The sequence below is a fragment of the Nicotiana sylvestris genome, chromosome 3 (assembly GCF_000393655.2).
Source record: "Nicotiana sylvestris chromosome 3, ASM39365v2, whole genome shotgun sequence".
Classification (NCBI taxonomy): domain Eukaryota; kingdom Viridiplantae; phylum Streptophyta; class Magnoliopsida; order Solanales; family Solanaceae; genus Nicotiana; species Nicotiana sylvestris.
Window position 1 is genome coordinate 133,573,423 of NC_091059.1, and position 23,145 is coordinate 133,596,567.

Genomic DNA, 23,145 nt, shown 5'->3' on the forward strand with positions numbered 1-23,145 from the left:
AAGCAAAGATTGTAATGACTACTAAGTAGTATAATTGTTTGTCTCCCCGCTTCCAATTAAATAATTCCACTTGACTTATAGAGAGAGGGGACAATTGAAATTTCAACAATTTACCAAACTATTCTCAGACAAAAACATGTTAGAAATTTTTCAACGGCAAAACTACAAGCAGATACCAGCATTTTCATCTATTTTATGTAGGAAAATTTTTCAAACAAAAAGAAGAGTTAGTTAAAGTAATCACAGATAATTGAGAACAAAAAAAAAAGAATTTGAACAAAAGAAGTATTCAAAGCATTCAAGGCCTCCCACCACAATCATCTAAATACAAGTCTTAGCTCCCATATAATAACATACACATCAAGATTGTGCCATCTTCAAGATGGAGATGCATAATTACAGTAGTGCAAAGAAATCGGATCATACTCCACTATACGGGTAGTTGATCAAAGACATCAAAACAAGAAGACCAAAAGTAGAAAGGTAGAGGCACCAGTAAGAGTATCTGCTAGTCGACGTGCAATAGAACACAATATGCAACAATAGTTGAGTGGAACTCATGAGATGGCAGAGTAACTATAATCATCCTCAGTAGGAGCCTGAGAAAGAATGGTCAGAAACACAAAGACCCCATATAGAACTGTAGCAATGGCAGTAAAGTTGACTAGGAAAGCCTCGGAACCATATTTAGCCAAACCGTTAACCTCAAGGAATGTAAGCTTCTCAAGGAGTCCTAGACAGGCATTACCAACAGCCATGACATACACAAACATCCCAAAAAGCACATGCCAGGGAAGTGAATCACGCCTAACTTCAGCACTACCCCCAGGGTAGAAGAACACCACAAAGCCATAAATCCACTGCAATTATGTCATCAAGTGATGAGAAACAGCTCCTCATCAGCATATTTCTAGTTATACAGATAAATATTGGATTAAGCTAGGAGCTACACTATATGATCAGCGTACGTGTTTTCTGCTAATATTTAGACGTTTTGAAGAATCCGCTAAAAGTGACAGACCATACCTATGTACACCTTACATTGGGTACATCAAGGCAGATAAAGGATTAATAACATAGACCAGGAGATTCAAGCAAGAACGAATGGACATATTGCGAGTCAGTCCACTTGCAATGAAAGGGCCTTAAACGGGGGCTCTCCCACAAAGTTTTCATGGTTGACATCTAAGTAGTGTATTGCCTCATTGTAAACGGCTATCATTTACTTATGTATAGTGAAGAATAAAGATCACGAAATGCAAAATAAACAAGAAATATTATGAAAATGTCCTAAAAAGAAGTCAAACTCTGTTTGGATCAGAGAACACATGTAAGAACCTACTGGAACGTCATCTCATGACAATTTACAAGCCTCAAACTACTCCTGCACTATTAAATTAGATAAGAGGATTAAAATGGAGCATGGTCTCAGGTATTTGCTAGAGAATCTGATCGGACAAAAAATAACAAGGAGATGAAAACATATGTAGTCATATTACCAGGTATATGGAGTACTCAATATGGGATGTTTACCTGAATGCCATAAAGAACAATAACACCGATCCCGACCCAGGAATGTAAACTGTACAGGTTGGGGATGTTGCTTTCGTTGTGATTTTTGAATGCAGCGCAGATTCCAACTATACCAAGTACGAGCGCAATAGCATGTAAAATTAGATGGATTACTTTCTTCACCTGCTTCTTCAGGGGGAAAGATTTGTAACTCATGATGGCTGCACATTTTGGATTAATAAAACATTAATCGTCAAATGGAATTATTCAAGAAGAAACAGGATAAAACTAATAAAAAAGGCAAATAAAAAAAAGATATTTATAAACATCTCAATCACCTTCTCCCCCAAGAATAATGAAGCCAATAAGCATCAGTACAGGGTGAATCTGGAAACCAAAAAACAATGAGAAAAGATGAAAATACCATAACAGGAAAAATGATGTTATAAGCATCAGTATCAGTACCGCTTAAAGTAGGGAAAACTATCATGTACTTAGCTAAAAGAATCTGGAAGTGATGGTTGAGTTTTTACCAGCTGAATCCATAACAAGAAAAAATCTTCCTCTAGTTTTCTCTTTATAAGTAATTCAATAACATTATCCTTAATTTTCATAATTTGACTCAAATTTCATCTAGCAACATTGTACAACTACAAATTATCCATCATTAGTGTAGGAGGGCTGCAGGTCACATAGTACTTGTTCTCTTGTATTCTAACTTCTACAGTCATAAGGTTCCCCCAAGAGCATTTAGGTACGCATAACACTGAATTAATAAATTCAATGACTTTCCTATATTTTGGATCAATGTTAATGATTTGTAAAATAATCAAATTTTGATCACCGTGCTGCCTAAACATTAGTATTAGAAAGAGAAATGTAGGGATCACTACTTCTATGGTGTTGTTGGACAACTAACTGCGTCAAGATTAACAGACTCCTGATTTGTACATTCCAATGTTTCATATTTTAGAGGCACATACCTACCCATAAAGAGTTAAGGTAGGTAGTGAAATGATCGAAAGCATGGATGTCAACTTCAAAATATACATATAACAAAAAGAACACACCGAAAAAGGGAGAAATATCACCATATAATTCATCCTTCTCCTAAACCAACCCAACAGGGCAAACACCACTAAAAACTTCTGCTTGCACTACGCATAACATCCAACACTGAAGATTTCTCTCAAATTAAACACTGAAGATTTCTCTCAAATTAAACCCTGAAATTTCTATTTTGTAACGACGGCAATTGCTTAAAAGGAAGAAACTAATCAGATTCAGTTGCGAACAGCCTGTTAAAATTTAAAACCAGGAGGAACCACTTTACATCAAAAAAGAACCAGAAGAAAAACATGTCTCCTCGTCTCAAATAGAGTTGACTAGTATTACAAAACTTATTGCAGCTGAACATATCATGATCCACACTACAAAAGGTTATTATCACTTTACAAATCAAATCTTCTAATCTTCATTAATTAAATACATAGAATGACACCAAAAAAAAAAAACTATACAGAATTGACAGACAACAAGATTCCATATTTCCATGTCAAATAAAGGGGGCAGAGATAAACTTGAAAATAAAGAAGGCAAAGATGAAGGGCGTACATTAAAAATGAGATTTTTGTTATCAGCTTCCCAAGCTAAGCCACCCCTAAAGTGAATAGACCAAACCAACACCATAATAGCCGCAACTACGGCCAGAAAGTGTGCCCCAAATGAGAAAGGCAGTGCCTTTAACCCTGTTGCCATCTCCCTTCCTACTCTCTGATTTTCTTCCTCTTCTGTGTTACTATGCTAAAACGTGGAACCACACATAAACGGAGAAATTTGTGGAGTATTATCCTATTACTCTGAAGTCGCTATTGGCATTTGATTTCTGGGAAATTCTCTGGGTTATTTTAACTGTAAATTTTACAGGTGATAATCTTTAAGCCGTCGGATGATGAGGATCTGTCCATCATACGTGGGTCTTTGACAATTGTCCAAATTGGATAGGTTCAGACAGCAACACACGTGTTTCGTCGTGTTTCGGGATTCGTGTTTACCTCTGCGTTTGTCGCTTTTTAGTTTTTACCTCCCCTGAATTCACACGTGAGAGATTATCTTAAGTAAGTCCAAAACAAGAGGCCAAGTATGGTAAAATCGATTTCGATCCACATTCCAAAATTAGGTACGATATATGTAGAAGAAAGGAACACGTTGGGGTAGGTGGACCGTGGGAACTCGAAAGGAGGAAACTGAAGATTGTTATTACTCCGTTATATACGCAACTTTACTTTAATCCAGAAACATATCCAAAATTTCATTCTATGGGTCAATTTTTAAGATTTTAGCCTTAAACCCATTAAATTATCAAAATAACGGTTTTATCTCTACTATTTTGTAATTTTAATGATTTTTTACATATAATTTTATACTTTGCATCGAAAATTATAAGTTCAATTGAACCCGTCATTTACACATTACATCCGCTCGTGCTTAAATCTCATATTATCCTTTGGAAGAGGCATTATCAGTCTTAGGAGTAGGGTGTACAAATCGAACCGGAAAACTGCATAACTGAAAAGTCAAACCAAACCGATTAAAAACTCCGACTAGGTTTGCTTTAATTTAGTTTGGTATTGAGTAAAAAAACCCGAAGCAAACCAACATATAAATATATAATTTTTATATATACTTTTAAGATTTTATATAGAATTTTCTTTAAAAAATGTCTAAAAATATTTGGGATTATCTTGCGGGATATAATATTTAACAATATATGAAGTGCTCCATATTTATTAACCTTAAATAATGGGTTGTATGATCACTTTCTCACCAAGTGTTGCTGAAATGCGTCAATCTTTTTGTTCTTCCATATTCGTATCATATATTAAGATCTACTAAATTGTTATATCTTTGTCGAATGTAAAGTTGATTATTATTATTATTTAGGTATCATATTGATTTTTATGTTTAATTACTAAATTCGGTTAACCTTGAAAGTGTACATCAACGAAACATTATTGTTAGACGACTAAAAATATAACTATTATGTGTTACTAAGAAAATTCTCTCATAAGAATATTTTAATAGATAATATGTTTGTCAAATTTTTATATTTTTACTAAACATATATTTATTACTTATAAAAAATTTAATAAAGTAAGATTGAAATAATATTTAAGTAACAAAAAAAAAATCCGAAAACCCCGAAAAATCCGACAAAACCGAACCAATCCAAATCGATATAGTTGGTTTGGTTTGATTTTGATAAAAACTGAACCAACCAGGTCCACGTACACCCGTCTTTAATATAGATTGGGGGTAAAGATGACTCCATACTTGAGGGTAGATTCGAGATCTTTAGCCAAGTATACAAGACAATTTACCATTTCATCATAATTTTGAAACAATTAAATGTCAATTTAAGTTTAACAAAGGCGAATAATATAATGAATTTACATGAGATGATAATTATGCACTTGCATAAGTCAAATGATAACTTTGCATCCATATGCTTTAGAACTTAATTATCTTTAATGATTAAAATGAAACAGAAGAGGAATTTTTATACAAACAGCATTAATATGTTCACACAATTTTATGGCTAAAATTATTATAAATTTTCAAAAAATCTCTATAAACTTCTGTTTTAGGTTTTGAAACATTTGAAAAATTAACCTTACAAATTTAGCAACATCCAGATTTTTATACAAAAATTTAAAAATCGAATTTGCAAACTTAACAAGTTCCAAAACTTAAACAAGCGCCTGATAATGGCACCTAACGATGATAAAGTTATTTATTTCGAAAATACAAAGAAAGATGAAGAACTATACTGGAGTTATGTAGCCGTTGAAGTAATCAATGATATCAATAGGATTAGATGGACCCTACACTAATGTATTCCTGGACCAACCTGGTTCCATCAATCACGACTACTCCATTTCTATTTGCATCTAATCCTTCATACGGGCCCTACTAATCATACGGTATTGGCTGAGCAGAAGATATCAATGACAGGCTTTGAGGTATTGAGGAAGCAGAAAATGATGCCCCATGGATCTTTTGTAAAACATGGTTTGTATTTTGACCCATGTTGTTGTCTGAATGCTTATCTTTAAGAATCAATCAACCAAAGAAACAATCAGCAAGTTAAATCAAAATTACAACGAACATATGAAAAGTCTTTACATTATTGAGAATATGTATAAATTCTAAAACTTTAATCTTGTTTTCATCATTGTGAAAAAAATAGAAGGATGAGTTCTTTTGTGGAAGAAAAGGGGGGATAGGGTAGGGATGCCACGTTACATCACGCACTTACAGATCACAATTGCAAGGATGCAGAAACCAACAATGGTATATATAGACTAAGAAGTCAACAGTGTGATAGTCTTAACAAATAACAACGTCTTTGTTCGGTCTTGGGGGCACATCTGGAAAAACTCAAATCAGTTCAGATGAGAGTCTGAAGTTCGAATATTATATATCAACCGCAAAGGTAAAAGCAGGTGCCAGCCTTTTCATCCATTTTATGTAGGAAAATATTTCAAACAAAAGAGAAGTTAGTTAAAGTAATCCAGACAATTGAGCAAAAAGAAGTTAAAAGAACAAGTATTCAAAGTATTCAAGCCCTCCAACGACAATCCTTTAAATACAAATCTTAGCTCCCATATAATAACATACACATCAAGATTGTGCCATCGTCAAGATGGAGCTGCATGATTACAGTAGAGCAAGGAAATCGGATCATACTCCACTATACAGGTAGATAATCAAAGATATCAAAACAAGAAGCGCAAAGTAGAAAGGTAGAGGCACCAATAAGAGTATCTGCTAGTCAACGTGCAATAGAACACAATATGCAACAATAGTTGAGTGGAAATAATGTGATGGCAGAGTAACTAAAACCATCCTCATTAGGAGCCTGAGAAAGAATGGTCAGAAACACAAAGACCCCATAAAAAACTGTAGCAATGGCAGTAAAGTTGACTAGGAAAGCCTCAGAACCATATTTAGCCAAACCGTTAACCTCAAGGAATCCTAGACAGGCATTGCCAACAGCCATAACATACACAAACATCCCGAAAAGCACATGCCGCGGAAGTGACTCACGTCTAACTGCATCACTTCCCCCAGGGTAGAAGAACACCACAAAGCCATAAATCCACTGCAAATTATGTCATCAAGTAATGAGAAAAAGCTCCTGATCAGCATATTTCTAATTACATGGACTCATCATAGGTACATATTCAATATGTATGTTTTCAAGTATCCAGTACAAATACGTAAATTTTCTGCTAACTTTAGATGTTTTGAAAAATCCGCTAGCTTTTTTTTTCAATTCTTTTTTCTTTTCATTATGGTAATGCAATGCAAGAGGTCGGAAATCCGGTTGTTTCTGATATGAAAAGAGCTTTTATCTTATGTAAAATTTATGAAAATCCGAAATGAAGTGACCATACATATATACACCCGTTCAACATCATTGGCAGACCCAGATTTTTTATCAAGCGGATTCAAAATACAAAAAAGTAAATATAGAAAAACGTCAACAAAACAAATTATTAAAATGATGTAGTTTTCTTTCCCTAAATTGTATATACATGGCAAAGCTTTCGTAGTCTAAAAAAGAGAACTTTTATGTCTGTTGGAAAAAGTGTTGTATATAGGGGGAAAAAACACCATATGTAGCTGACTGGGTTCAAATTATATAACAGCAAGGAATCTCAAAGGCATGTATGGCTAGAATTAGTCAAGGGAAAGAGGAGAGAGAAGCTCTGACTTGGGAAATGTGCAATTTTACTTTTCTCTTTCCGATGGCCATCTCCGACCCCTTTTCCAGTTGACTTTTTCTTCTCTTTATTATGGATAAAAAGATTTCCTTCCCAGCAGAAGGGAAATCTTTCCTCCTACCCCTTTTCCAGTTGACTTTTTCTTCTCTTTATTATGGATAAGAAGATTTCCTTCCCAGTTGGAGGGAAATCTTTCGATCTAATAATCACTAACTTGAATTTCAACAGATGGTTCTTATTAGTAGAAACAGCAAACGCTTCACAAACAGCCTAAAAGATCGACGAGGATAATCTCAGATAGGCCTGCGAACAGCTTCAACAAGCTTCAATGGATACAGGTGATTTATGCAGACGTTGGGGGCGAAAGATTCAAGCTTACACCTATCGAGTATATCATAACTTCAACCGTTATGGTCGTTTTGTAAGGATTGAAGCATGCCTAGGGGATAAGAAATCATGAGTGATAATTCCAGAAGAGGGGTATAATACTGGATGGAGAGATATTGCAGGTAAAATTCTGCAATTTCTGGGTAATCATCGCATCACCATACATCGTCGCACTAAGCCAGAAGTATCATACTTTGAAGCTGCTAGCAAGGAAGAATGGACAGAACAAGGTTCAAGAGGGAAAGCTGTGGCGGAGGATAATATGGTCAAAATCATACCAAATGCAAGCAACAACACTCAATTTTTTTTGTCTATGGTCCTGATTGCTACTCTCAACGACCCATTCAGTCCTTCACCATCACTAGAGGTGTTACGAAACTAGTTTGTTAAGAAATGGCAAGTCACAGCAGGAACCAGTGTAACAAGTCTAACCCACAATCAATTTCTTTTTCGACCGCCATCACATCAGGAAGCCGAGAGAGTTAAAGCTGGGGAGTGGTTTTGGAATGGAAGAAAGTTATCACTTAAATGGTGGTCGCCGGTGACTGGGTCTAACATGGCAAAGTCACGCTCAGATCAAACATGGGTTATAGCCCGTTTGGCCATGCTTCAAAAATCAGCTTATTTTGAGAAGTGTTTTTTTCAAAAGTACTTTTTAAAAAAAGTGCTTTTGGTGAGAAGTAGTTTGTGTTTGGCTAATTAATTTGAAAAACACTTTTGAGCAGTAATTAGTGTTTGGCCAAGCTTTTGAAAACTGCTTCTAAGTGTATTTTTCTCAAAAGTGCTTCTCAGAAAAGTGCTTTTGGAGAGAAGCTACTTTTTTCTGCTTCTCCTCAAAAGCACTTTTTTTCCTTCCAAAAGCTTGGCCGAACACCTCAAATTTTTGCCAAAAGTGCTTTTGGCCCAAAAAAAGCTTGGCCAAACAGGATATTAGAGCCGTGGGTATTCCATTACATGTCTGGTCGGAAAGCATATTTCCGGTCTATCGGGGAATAATGTGGAGGCTTTATCGGAATTGACATGGATACACAATCAAGAACCAATTTGATATGGGCTCGGATCTGCGTGAAAGAATCGCTGGCAGAGATTCCAAGCAAGGTGGAGGTAGAAATGGGTGATTGGAGATATGAAATAGCAATTACGTACGAATCGCCGGAAAGAAAGTCGCCGTTTCTTTGAAGGGGATGGGTTAGGGAAAGGACACCTCGAACCCCACCAAACCTATTGTCAAGTCTATTGACAAGCATGTGGAGGATCATGTGGGGGTCAGACCTAGTAGGGATCCAAATTCGATGGACAGCTTTTGCAAAGAACCGATGCCGGTTCAATTTTCATTTAAGCTGGATGATGCTGGGCCTTCGGGTACGAAAAGTTTGGATCAGGCATACTATTCTAAAAGCACGAAACACAGGGGAAAAGGAAAGGAGAAATTTATTTATAAAAGGCCCAAATAAATCTGGAAATATAAAGGCCCAATTACTACTACACCAATTCATAGCCAACCTATTATATTACCCACTCTTCATATCAAATCCTCGTCATATTCTCACCTCCCAAAAGATACAGAACAACACCTGGAAGCGGATGATGATCTAGAGGAAAGGAACTACCCTCTTCTTCTACCTGGGCCAACTATGGGGATCACTTCACCATTGGTAAGTGACACTGATTCTGCTCATTCTTCTCTCTCTTTCAACGACTGTCCATCTCTCCCATGGTACGACTCTGTAGACCAGAGAATTCAGAATCCTTTTATAATTGAAGCATCCAAGTGGACCAAATTGGTGATGGGGAAAGCATGCAAGGTGTTTGGAATCTATGTAAAGGGTTTTGATCATGAAATCTTCGACATGAATATGAGAATGGAATAAAAAAGACAACAACTGGTAATCAATAAAGCAAGACATAGGGACAAGAAAACAAAGAAGACGAAGGGAGAAACTGAAGTCAAGAGGTTGATCTGCTCCGTGAATTATGATGGGGTTGAAAAGAAGAACAGGGGTAGGAAATACCAATCATTTTCTGGATGAAAGTTAAAATTTTAAGCTGGAAAATAAGGAGGTTGAATAGCAATGGGAAGAGGGACACTCTCAAATCACGAATCAGTAAGTGGAAGCCAGATGTTCTCTCTCTTCAAGAAACTAAATTAGAAGAGTGGAACATATTCTTAACAGGCAGATTTGGGGAAACAGATGGGTTGAGCTCAAAGCTAGTGGTACTAGGGGTGGGATCATCATCATGTGGGATAAAAGACTGTGGAATTGCACTCAAATACAGCAGGGGATTTACTCTATCTCTTGTATGTTGGAAAGTCTAAATGAGGTCTTCAGTTGGTGCTTTTAGTTGGTGCTTTAGTTGGTGCTTAGTTGGGTCTATGGGCCACACACTAACATTGAAAGGGAAGAGTTGTGGAATAAACTTAGAGCTATAAGAGGGATTTGGCCTGATCAGTAGGTGATAGGGGGTGACTTTAATGTATGCAGATTCAAAAATGAGAGACTCAATTGTGTGAGAAGATCCAGGGCCATGCGAAATTTTTCAAATGTAATTCAGGATTTTTGCTTAGTGGATCTTCCTATGCAGGGGGCTTCTTACACATGGACTAGATGGGAGGACACTATTCAAGCATCTAGAATAGATAGATTTTTTATCTCAAATGCATGGAATGATTCCTTTAGCAAAATCAACAAGATTGCTCTCCCTAATGTCATCTCTGATCACATTCCACTCATGCTAGAATATGGTGATTGAACACTAACCCTTCTTACTTTAAATTCGAGAACATGTGGTTGGGGATGGAGGGCTTCATGGATAAAGTCAAGGCATGGTGGCAGAGCTATAAAGTCAATAGCAATCCCGACTTCATTCTTACACAAAAACTCAAGCTACTCAAAAAAGATCTTACCATCTGGGATAAGGAGGAATTGGGATTGATAGGACTTAAGACAAGAAAAGCACTAGAAGACCTTCTCATATTACAACAAAACACTGAAGGTAGAACACAAAGTCAAGAAGAGAAAGAGAAGATCATAAGCCTAAAAATGGAAGTGGAACAAATGGCCAAAGCAGAAGAAGTTTCATAGAAGCAAAAAATCAAGATGCATGTGGCTCAAAGAAGGCGACAGGAACACAAAGTTTTTTCAAAAAATGGCTAATTCCAACAAAAGATCAAATGGAATTGATAGGCTCAAAGTAGGGGATGAAATTACAGAAGACACAGATTTCATCAAGGGTGGAACCAATATACTTAGGAAGATGGGGTATTGTGCAGGTTGGATCAAGTGGATCAAGTTTTGTGTAACCACTGTGAAGTATTCAGCTCTTGTCAATGGAAGTCCTGTTGGTTTCTTCTCCCCACATAAATGATAGAGACAAGGGAATCCTCTCAATCCTTTTTGTTCGTTTTGGTAATGGAAGGCCTTAGCAAAATGCTTGACAATGCAAACCAAATACACCGGTTAGAGGGTTTCAAGGTGGAAAGTTCTGTTGGGAGCTCAATTAGTGTCTCTCATCTATTGTATGCAGATGACACACTTATTTTCTGTGGAGCTGATAGGTCGCATGTGCTCTATCTTAACCTCACACTCATGATTTTTGAAGTTATATCTGGCCTCTACATGAACAGATTGAAGAGCACTATTTGCCCCGTAAACACAGTCCCAAATATGGAGGAGCTAGCCGAGCTAATGGGTTGCAATGTGGGATCTTTTCCCACAACATATTTGGGTCTACCACTTGGAGCTAAAGTCACCAGATATTTGGAATGGGGTAGTAGAGAAATTTGAGAAAAGGCTTGAAACTTGGCAAATGCATTTCCTATACCAGCTAGGGTGCAGAAAAGGCTAGACAAAGCTAAAAGAAACTTTGTGTGGGAAGGAAATAGTCAAAACAACAAATTTCATCTAGTGAAATGGCCAACAGTGATTCTGCCAAAGGAGCATGGAGGATTGGGCATAAAGACCTAACATCGCACAACAAGAGCATGCTAATGAAATGGCATTGGAGGTACAACATGGAGAACACTGGGATGTGGAAAGATGTCATCATGGCAAAGTATGGGGTGCTGAGTCAATGGTGCACCAAACAAAGCAGGTTACCACATAGCCCGGTCCCTGGAAGCATATCTCAAGCCTATGGGGTGAATTCCAGCTTAACTGTTCAATAAAGCTAGGGAATGGAGCACATGTATCATTCTGGAAGGACAAGTGGTTAGGGAACCAGACTCTGAAAGAAGACCGCCCAAATTTGTATCTCATAGCTAGCAATCAAAACTCCACAGTGGGTCAAAGATGGCACAACAACTCATGTGACCTACAGACAAGGAGAAACTTAAAACTTACAGGACTGGGAGCTAAATGACTATCCGGAGCTTCAATCTAAGCTAGCAGGGGTCACTATCAAACCTCACGACAGACTATTACGGGCGTAGGTTAGCGTCTCGTCCTGCAAATGATAGCCTTTGAAGGCCGCTAACGAGATGCATTGTATGATAGTAGTTTATGTTAGCTACTTATCCGGTGCCTTCTTTACGACTTTCGACCAAGCCATTATTGAAGAAACTCTTGTTTAGTCAGGACGTCGTTCCCGTCCTTTGTGGTGCTTTTTCAACCCCTTGCTTTGACTTGGTAAATTTCATCTGGATTTGCTCCAGAAAGGTTATGCACATTTGTGCTCAAACAAGGATTTGATTGACAACTGGCCATGGAAACTCATCTAGAGAACTAAACTCCCACCTAAAGTAATTGGCTTCACTTGGATAACCTTATATGAAGCATGTCTCACTCAAGATAATCTACGTCGAAGGAACATCTACATTGTGAATAGGTGCTACATGTGTCAGATGAAGGCAGAGAGTGTGAGGCATCTTTCTATCCATTGTGTAGTTGCAGCAGATTTGTGGAGTATGTCCTTCTCGATTTTTGGACTAGCATGGGTCATGCCTAATAGTATTAAAGAAGCCTACGAAAGCTAGTGCTCCTGGAGAGTTGGCAAACCTATCAAAAAAACTTGGCTTTTGGTCCCCGCTTCTATTTTCTAGTGTATATGGATTGAAAGGAATAGCAGATGTTTTAATGGGATATCAACTCCAAATCATGCTCTTAAATCTAAATATTTATTTAACCTTTTTACTTGGCTTAATCAGGCAGCTATATCTAGTTGTGATCATTCTTTGGATTGTGTCTGCTCCTTAGTATTAGCATAGGTTTCTTTTGTTATGTTTATGTACAGACACACTCTATTTACTTGTACCCTCTTTTGCTATGCATCTTCTTGATGCCCTTAATGAAATTCTCTTCATAAAAAAAAAATTATATAACAGCATTTTCTCGAAGAAAGGTAAGATATACCTATATACGTAGTGTTATTTTTCGACAAAGCGGGTTCATATGAATCCTTGACCCATGTGGGTCCACCCCTGTTCAACATAGGGTACATCAACACAGATAAAGGTTTATATAGCATAGACCAGGAGATCAAAGCAAGAACAAATGGACATATTGCAAGTCTTGCAACGGAAGGGCCTTAAACGTGGGCTCTCCCACAAAATTTTCAAGGTTGACTTTAAGTGGTGTGTTTTCTCGTCATATACAGCTAGAGTATTATTTTACTTATGTATGGTAAAGATCAAGAAATGCAAAATAAACAGGAAGCATTATGAAAATGTCCTATCAAAAAGCCAAACTCTGTTTGGATCAGAGAACACATGAAAGAAGCCATGTGTGGAACTTCATCTCATGAGAACTACAAGCCTCAAACAATTGTTCCTTCATTTATCAATTAGATAAGAGGATTAAAATGGAGCACTATCTCAGGTATCAAATCTGATCCCACAAAATATAGCAAGGAGATGAAAACATCATATTACCAGGTATATGACTAACTTCTAATTTTAACTTTGGATCATGAACATATCATGATCCAAACTACAAAAGGTTATTATCACTTTGCAAACCAAATCTTCTAATCCACATTAATTAAATACATAGAATGATAAAGATTGCCAAAAAAAGAAGACAAATATACAGAAATTGAAAGACAACAAGATTCCATATATCCATGTCAAATACTATTCCAGAAAAAGGGGGCACAAAAAATCTTGAAAATAAAGAAGGCAGGGATGAAGGGCTTACATTAAAAATGAGATTTTTGTTATCAGCTTCCCAAGCTAAGCCACCCCTAAAGTGAATAGACCAAACCAACACCATAATAGCTGCAACTAAGGCCAGAAAGTGAGCCCCAAATGAGAAAGGCAGTGCCTTCAACCCCGTTGCCATCTCCCTTCCCACTCTCTCATTTGCTTACTATGCTAAAACGTGGAACTACACAGAAACGGAGAAAATGTGAGAGTAATATATTTTTCTGATGTAGCTACTGGCTTCTTCTGGATTTGATTTCTGGGAATTTTTTTTTTTTGAATAACCTCATTCCTCCATAAAAATTAGAATTGTCTTCTAGTTCTACTAGCTGTCGGAGCAGTACACCCTTATGAATGAAAATTAATTTCAGTTTTGGTTCTCCTATAGAAAAAAATAGCATTCAAAATCATATGTCTACAACTTACAAGAGGAACACAAAATTAAAGATAATTGGACAATCTGCGTCAAATCAATGGCCTTGCATATCAAGCGTCTCATCCAAACGTTTGACTCTTTCCAAACCTTCACTAATCAAGAACCGAATTCTCTGCTTGTCATTACAACTCTTGTTATTCTCCATCTCTTGTCTTATAATCTGCCTCAAATCAGCTCTAGCATGAGAAGGCGCTCTATTTGAGATTCTCAAAGCTTGTCTGTACAGCTTCAGTACTCGGCCACGAAGAAGGAAGTCCTCTAATGAGAGAACCATTGAAACTGATTCTCCAATGCAATCAAAGAGTTTCAATAGTATAGCATGATTTCGCCGAGCAAGAGATGGGCAGGAGCGAATTTATTCAGAATTTGATTTCTGGGAATTTCTCAACCCTAGTTTTAACAGGTGATAACCTGTATGTGTGTCCTTTGTTACAAATATTTTTGAACTTGTACGTGTTGTTGTATAGGGATTATATTATAGATGTCTTACTCGTCAATGGTTATTTAAAAATCCATTGAACCAACCGAATCAATTTTTATTTTTTTTTAATAAAATCATAGGTTTTTATATAAATTTATAATCGTATCAAAAAATTAGGGTGAGTTTTTTATTTTATTTAAAAAACTGAAAAATAACCAAACCGATATATATATATAAAATTAAATTTTTGGTCTTAGGCCTTGGGCCTTGAGCCTACAAGAAGAGAAATTTTCGGGGGAAGTTCACGGTTAGCAACTAATAACACATGTATTTATTTTTAAGTCACTAATTAAAATGTCTTTAGTCTTTAGCCACTGCTTTAATAAACTTTAACTTTCCGGACGAAAATACCCTTCTGCTCATGTCCTTAACTTTTGAACTTAACTTCACGACTACATGTCCTTAACTTTTGAACTTGGAACTCTAAGTTCAGGACTTCAGGACTACGTGTCCTTAACTTTTGAACTTAATTTCAGGACTTCAGGACTACATTTCCTAATTTTTGAACTTGTAACTGTAAGTTCAGGACCCATTGTCTTTAACTTTTGAGCTTGTTAGTCTAAGTTCAGGATTTCAGGACCTATTGTCTTTAACTTTTGAACTTGTAACTGTAAGTTCATGACATATTGTCCTCAACTTTTGGGCTTCTTAGCCTAAGTTCAGGACCTATTGTCCTTAACTTTTGAACTTGTAACTGTAAGTTCATGACCTATTGTCCTTAACTTTTGAGCTTGTTAGGCTAAGTTCAGGACCAAGTGTCCTTAACTTTTGAACTTGGAACTCGAAGTTTAGGACCAAGTATCCTTAACTTTTAAACTTGGAACTCGAAATTCAGGACCAAGTGTCCTTAATTTTTGCTCCGGCTAAGCATTGAAAATGCAGAAACCTCCATTACTTCTTTTGCTTTCATTCTCATCCCTCAAACTTGCTAATTCTGAGTTACTACTACTTGACTTGGAAATATTACAAGTAACCATTTTGTTCCTATAAACTGTAGTGTTTTCTATTACTCTGAAAAAACACAAGAATTGAGTTCTGTTTCTTTTTAGATCATGAACTGTGAAGAGATAGAAGAAATATGGCAGAAAGAAATGAGATCGCTGCAGTCAAGTCTTTCCATTGCAAAAAAGAGCTTAACCCTTGATGATTCTAGGAGAAACTCTGATGCGTCCGTCAATCCAACAGATGAGAAAGAGTCTAGTTGCACAGTTCTTCTCCCGAAAGAGATAGAAGAAAGGGTAACCCAATCTTTTCATATTAATTTTAATAGACTAGTGGCTACTATTGCTAAGCATTGAAAATGCTAGATAAAAAATAAAACCACTTTAAAAAGTGGCTACCCCATACAATTTTTACGAATTTTTCATAAGCACTATCTTTTAGTGGTAATTAGCTATCTATAGATATCATTTGCTATATTACGGATTGTAGATACATTTTCTGTTGTTATAAGATGTATTAGATGTATTTAAGCTACTGTATTCATGAATACAGTAGCAAAAATAGGCATGAATTAGGGAAGTCCAGCTAATCAATTGTTGTATTCGAGTGTAGTCGACTATATTCATGGCATGAAACATGGGATTACAGTTGGACAGATTATTATATTCGACTGTATTCACTGCGTGAAACAGGGGGTTACACTGTTTTTAAACGGAAAGTGAATCAATTAACATAATAGACTCCTAATATAACTCAACAAACTCAATTATAGCACGCAAATTTTGTATTTCCAATTATAAAAAAGATTCTCAACCGAAAAATACCCCAAAAACATAGAAATCTTCAGAGAAATTATATAATACATCTGAATACATAAATTATATTAATTAAAAAAATATATTAATATATTCATGGCATATAGCTAGACAATGAATATAATAAAATACATAGAATATAGCGGGATACATTAAAATACAATAAAAAAAAGACAGTGAATACAATGAAATACATGGAATACATCGAGATACATTGAATTACAATAAATAAAAAAAGACAATGAATACAATGAAATACATGAAAATACAGCGTGATACGTTGAAAATACATTGAAATATATTAAAAGAAAATCAAGTTGCTCAGCCCTAAATTTCGTCGTCTTTGTTCAAGAACAAACCCTAATTTCCGGCGAAATCGAGCAAAAACCCTGAACACTATCTAGACCATCAATGGCGATTTTAGGGTTTGTTTAGGGTTCTTGGTTTGGTCCGATTTGATGTGCACAAAACAAGAACACCTTTGATTTCCAACGATATCTTGCATTATCATTCGATTAAAGTAAGTTTTTACAGCTTTAAGTTATTAAATTGTAGGGTTGGGGAATATTTGGTAACTAACAAGTTTATGTCTGTTGCATGTGATGTTTTTATGTTTTCTGAGCTATTTTTGTAGCTTTCTAGAATTTTTATGTTACTTTTATTTTTGGTGGTCCTTATCGTGTTGGTCCTGCATTTTAAAGCTAGGGTTTTTGTCGATTTGTATTATTAATTGATGGTGGGGTTTCATATCTTTATATTTTTATTGTTTAAGCTTTGAATGATGTGGTCCCATTTTGCCTTTTTTTTATTGTTGTTGCATGTGATTTTATCCGAAGGATGGTGGATAAAGTGAGTTCATATTTTAATTATGAGGGTGAGTGGGTATAGGAACCTACGCTGTCTTATACTAAGAAAAATGTGCGCATGTTGAGTGGTTATGAAGTAGACCATCTCTCTTATATTGATTTGTGTAAAGAATACACTGAAGTGATAGGATTTGTTGAGGTACAACAGTTAATATTTCTTGACCCATCGGGGAGGTATTTTTTGTTAGATGGGGATGAAGGGATTTGGAAGATTCAAACCCTAATTAATGATAATTTCACTGATGTACAACTATTTGGTGTTGACCTTTTGGATGATACTCTAAATGTTCGTGTATTTACCCAGTTTACAGCAGCAACAGATAGTGTACCTGTTGTTGTAACTTCTGACTGTGATTGTAGTGAAGATGATACAGATATTGAAAGTGTTTATAGTGATTATTATAGTGATTCCCTAGGTTTATTTGAGAGGAGAAGAAGTGTGAGGTAACTGACCAACTTGATAGGTATAAAACATTGGAAAAAGGTATGACTTTCAAAGATCTTGCTAAAGCTAAGGAGGTTATTGGTTATTATGTTGTTTCTAATAAGAGGGGCCTTCAGGTAGATAAGAGTGATAGGAGAAGACTTAGATACAAGTGTCAGGTTGGGTGTCCCTTTAAATGTCTTATTTATAAGGATGGCAAAGATCAAGGAGTAAAGATAAAAACTTGTAGGGATGAACATGAATGTGGTAAAGTCTTTGAGAATAGAAGAGCTACTCCTGCTGCTTTAGCACATAATTTTAAGAGAAAGATTCAAAATAATCCTAAGTTTAAGGTTAAAGAGATGAAGGTTGATTTAGAGGATAGATTTAGTTTGAATGTGAGTGACTCAAAGTTAAAAAGGGTGAAGAGAATGGTTTTAGAGAAATTAGAGGGCAGTTACTTAGATGAATACAACAAATTGGAGGCATATGCTCAAGAATTGGGAGAAACCAACCCTGGTACTGATGTGGTGATACAAATATCCAAAGATGCAATGGAGGAAGGTAAGAGAGGATTTTTGAGGATGTATGTCTGTTTCCAGGCCCTCAAGAATGGATTCAAAGCAGGTTTGAGACCTTTTATATGTCTAGATGGAACCTTTTTAAAAGGCAAATGCAAAGGGATGTTGTTAGTTGTTGTTGCTCAAGATTCTTGCAAACATGTGTATCCACTCGCTTGGGCTGTAGTGGATAAGAAAACAAAGAGAACATGACAGTGGTTCATGGAGAACTTGAAGGCTTCTTTGGACTTGAAAGATAGTGAAGGGTATACATTCATGTCAGATATGCAGAAGGTATGTTACCATATGCTCAGAATTTTTACATTCAGCAGATTATTTATTTATGTTGTTAATGTAATGTTTCTTCATGTGCAGGGTCTATTAGATGCTGTAAGGAATGTATGTCCACAATCATATCACAGATATTGTGCAAGGCATATTGAAGCAAATTGGAGCAAAAGTGGAATACTGATGAGATGAAAAGTTAATGTGGTGGTGTTCTTGGAGCACATATGAGGAAGAATTTAAGAATATGTTGAAACAATTAGGTGAAGTGTCTGAGGATGCTGTCAGGGACTTGCTGAAATATCCTCCAGTAACCTGGTGTAGAGATTACTTTGATACCCAATGTAAGAACCCAATGGTGGACAACAACTTTACAGAGTCTTTCAACTCTTATATTCTTGAAGCTAGACATAAGCCAATTGTGAAGATGCTTGAGGATATAAGAGTGAAGGTGAAGTCTACTGTTAATCTGTTGTTAGTTACTGATGACTAACTGACTAAATATTTGTTTACTATGTTATTGATTGACTAATGTTGATTAACTACTTGTTTACTGGTTGCTAATTGAAGGTGATGAATCAACTAAATGATAGAGCAGAAGAAGTTAACAGTTGGAGAGGTGAATACAACCCATATGCAATGGAGTTATACAATGATTATAGAGAGATGGCTTCAAAGTGCCAGGAAAATTTCAATGGAGAAAGAGGTTTTGAAATAAGTGAAGGTGAAGATAGGTACACAGTGATTCTAGAGCAACAAAGGTGCACATATAGACTTTGGGACTTGTTTGGAATCCCTTATGCTCATGCTATCAGTGCATTCAACTATAAGAAATAAGACCCAACACTTGGGATTCACTGGTGGTATTCAAAATAAGCCTGGCAGTTGGTGTATCAGCAACACAAACTGTAGCCTATTAGAGGTGAAAGATTCTGGAAAGTTTAGCCACACCGAGCCATGGAACCACCACCATTACAAAGATGGTTGGTATACCTAAAGTCAAAAGGTCAAGAGAGAAGGATGAAGCTAGGAAAAGGCAAGGACAATGGTCAACATCTAGGAAGGGTCTTCAAATGACTTGTGATTTTTGTGGCAAGCCAAGCCATAATAAAAGAAGTTGTCCATTAGTCAATAAGGTATACTTTTAATCTATTGTTTATACTTTCAAACTATTGTTTATACTTACAATCTATTTTTTTACTCACAATATATTTGATTATAATTACAGTAAAAAAAAGTGCAAGACCACACTTAGACAAATGAAGACTAAGAATCAGAATTTTTTATGGTCCCTAATCCAAGTTTTAAAGCACAAGACCAAGAAATGCCAAGTCAGGCTAGCCAACCAAGTCAGTTGTCCAGTCAGCAATCTAGTTAGAACACTCATATGCCAAGTCAGTAATCCTGTCAATACACTCAGCAACCAAGTCAACAATCCAGTCATGACGCTCAGCAGCCAAGTCAACAATCCAGTCTCTACACTCAGATGCCAAGTCAGCACTCCAGTCATGACACCCAGGCAACTCAGATGCCAAGTCAAAATATTCAGACTAGAAGAAGGTTTATTCAAGCAGATTTTGGTGCAGAAGCTGAACCACTTTTGAGGCCTAAGGTTGTGTCTGATATTAAGAGTAGACTTCAGCGTAGAAATCAATAAAATTCTGGGACTAGGAAGATACCATTCACAGGTGATCACACTGGTATCTCACAACCAACAAAACTGCCATACTCCCCAAAGAGAGCTACTTGAAAGGGGAATGAGGCAATGACAACAACTCAACTGTTGGGTGTGAAAGAGAAAACGATTGGCAAACTTAAAGCTAGAAGAGGCAAGGGTAGGGGCAAGAGGGAGTAGTGTAGCAACAAATGATGAATGTAATATACATTAAAACCCTTTTTTTTACATGATGTTTGAGTACATGATGTTTGTTTATGTTCTAGATTTTTAGACAAGTAAATTTTGTGACAGTGGTACAGGTTTTTGGATCACACATTAACTTGTCTAATAGCAATATTTTGTTGCGCTTAAATCTTGAAACAATGTATATTTGCTACTCGATTAATGACAATGTTCTTCTCGTCTATCTTGTCTATCTATAAGAGATATTTCTATTTGTTATTGTGATTGTCTGTGTATACAAAATGTTGTATGAGAGTGAAGAGAATGGTAACAAAATTCATTTCATACCAACAGAGAACCATTACAAATGCAGGATTACAAAATCTGAACCTAATACATATACATCTGCAAACTTCATATTTCATTTTTGTAGTTTAACTTCAAACTTCATCTGAACCTAATACATAAACTTCAAACAACTGCAATATAACATAACTACACTACATCATCTTGAAAACTAGCACCAACACAAAGGCAACCCAAGAAAACACAATAAACAACTTCATATTGTGAAGTTTATCCTTCATCCTAGCGACCTTCTCTAATTTTGCTAAATTAGTTCTCTCCACCTCTTCCATTATTTTCTCCATTTTCAGTCTTTCAGCAGAAACAACATCTTCCAAGTTAGCCACCATTTTCTTCAGATAATTTCTTTCAACTTTCACTGACTTCAGTGAAGTATTCAAATTATGGATTAGCACCGTCACATATGGTGGCATCTCTTCATCCCGCCATTCCCCCAAACTACATGAAGCTTCCTCTTCAAAACGAGGGCATTTGTATAATCGACGACCACCGTTCAATTGAATCTTAGCCACAAAATGATTTGCAACTAAACCACAACCACAACGACGCGACAAACCAGAAGAGACAAAATTTTTAGATATTTGCTTTTTTTGTTATTCAATAAAGACGGAACTTTTACAGCCAACCACAAGATTCGAAGGAAAAAGACAAGATTTGATTAGTTGTAAAAGAGAAATTTTGGGGAAGAAGAATCAGATAACCAACCTGATGACCTAGGTTCTAAATTGGGGAAGAAGACAAGTAACAAATATGGGTATAGGGTTAAAAGAGTGGGTATAAGGTAAAAAGAATGGATCAGATCGATTTAATGGGTCGAAAAATACCCCAATATAATGCCAACCCCACTGAACCACGTGGACAAATGAAATGATGCCACATCATTTAATGAGATGCCCACATGGATTTCCGTTAGTCGCGGGGGTAAATTTGAAAATAGAAATAACGTCCTATATATTTTCAGACGGATAGATGGACGGGGGACTTTTATAAACTATTTATCATACGATAGGGGACGTCCTATATAACGTCCTATAAACTATTTTATAAACGTCCTATATATATATATATATTTTTTTTAAGCCGAGGGTCTCCTGGAAACAGCCTCTCTACCTTTCGGGGTAGGGGTAAGGTCTGCGTACATATTACCCTTCTCAGACCCCACTTGTGGGATTATACTGGGTCGTTGTTGTTGTTGTTGTTGTTGTTGTTGTTGTTGTTGTTATCATACGATAGGGGTACTTTAAGCCCTTTTCCGCTTTTAAAACCTATTTTTCCTACTAAGACTATTCGATTGGAACCAAACTTGTGAGTTTTGCCGGCATCCTTAACTTAGCAGCAAATCACAAAGCACAAGGTTTGATTTCTCTCCTCTTGTATGCCTACTAGTTTCTTTTATTCAACTATGCATATTGCATGGTATATAAAATAAATTTTGCAAAAACAACTCAAATTGGCAATATCGAATTTAAATAAGTACTTCTGTTAGCTATTACACGCAACGTTGCTACTAGAATATTATGCTTTCATATGCTACCATCATTGATTTGTTAGTCTTATTTTCTCGAAAATTTTATCATTTAAAGACTTAAGAATATAGAATATTTACGTGTACAAAAACGCAATAACTAGTAGTAAATATCTTACATTGTCCTTTATATTTTATTATAAAGCACTATTTTATTTATATTTTTTTATAAAGATTTTACTAGAGCAATATTGCTATTACTGTTTAAAGACATATATATTTTGAACATGATAATCTTACTTTTTGGAATCTTAATTCTTTCTTTTGGTTACTAATAACTTAGTTTTGATTCTGTATAATTGGTTGAATTTATGGAGCAATCTCCTCTACAGAATATCTCTGATCGTGGCAATGCAAAAAATAGTAAAACAAGTTCTAAAGCAGGTATTCCTCCCCGACCACCTCAAAAAGGAAAAAAGACCAATCAAAAAGTCCCTCAAAAGAAAAATAGTGATCATGGGTCAGAAGCTTGGCATCATTTTACTAGAATTGAAGGAGGTGAACTAGTTAAGCCTGCATGTAATTATTATAAAAAAGAAATTGCCGCTTCAGGGCGAAATGGAACTTTAGGCATGTGGAACCATCTAGATAGGTGTAAATTATATCCTTACATAAGAGAAAAAAAAACAAAAATCTATAACTGATTTTACCATCAAAGGCGAGGAAGGTGATAAAACAGAAGTTGGTAAACTAAGGCCTCTTAATGTAGAGGAAATTAGAAATGCCCTTGCTGCCATGGTTATTATTGATGAATTGCCATTTAAGATTGTAGAAGGGAAGG

The 23,145-nt window shown here is 36.1% G+C and overlaps 2 protein-coding genes across 3 annotated transcripts; one reads left to right on the forward strand and one right to left on the reverse strand.

Moving 5' to 3' along the window:
- Positions 1–322: 322 nt before the first annotated feature.
- Positions 323–14,701, reverse strand: LOC104227622 (transmembrane ascorbate ferrireductase 1). Of its 2 annotated transcripts, none has more exons than XM_070171026.1 (4): positions 13,820–14,701; positions 1,851–1,899; positions 1,534–1,733; positions 323–860 (listed from the first exon to the last, which is right to left on the reverse strand). In XM_070171026.1, exons 1-4 carry the CDS (start codon positions 13,961–13,963, stop codon positions 558–560), a joined length of 696 nt encoding a protein of 231 aa, XP_070027127.1. In that variant the 5' UTR covers positions 13,964–14,701; the 3' UTR covers positions 323–557. The 2 variants fall into 2 exon arrangements, with proteins under 2 accessions (XP_070027127.1, XP_009778201.1); XM_009779899.2 differs by lacking the exon at positions 13,820–14,701 and adding an exon at positions 3,127–3,460.
- Positions 14,702–17,850: 3,149 nt separating this feature from the next.
- Positions 17,851–18,561, forward strand: LOC104227625 (uncharacterized). Its single transcript, XM_009779903.1, has one exon. It carries the CDS (start codon positions 17,851–17,853, stop codon positions 18,559–18,561), a length of 711 nt encoding a protein of 236 aa, XP_009778205.1.
- Positions 18,562–23,145: the final 4,584 nt, after the last annotated feature.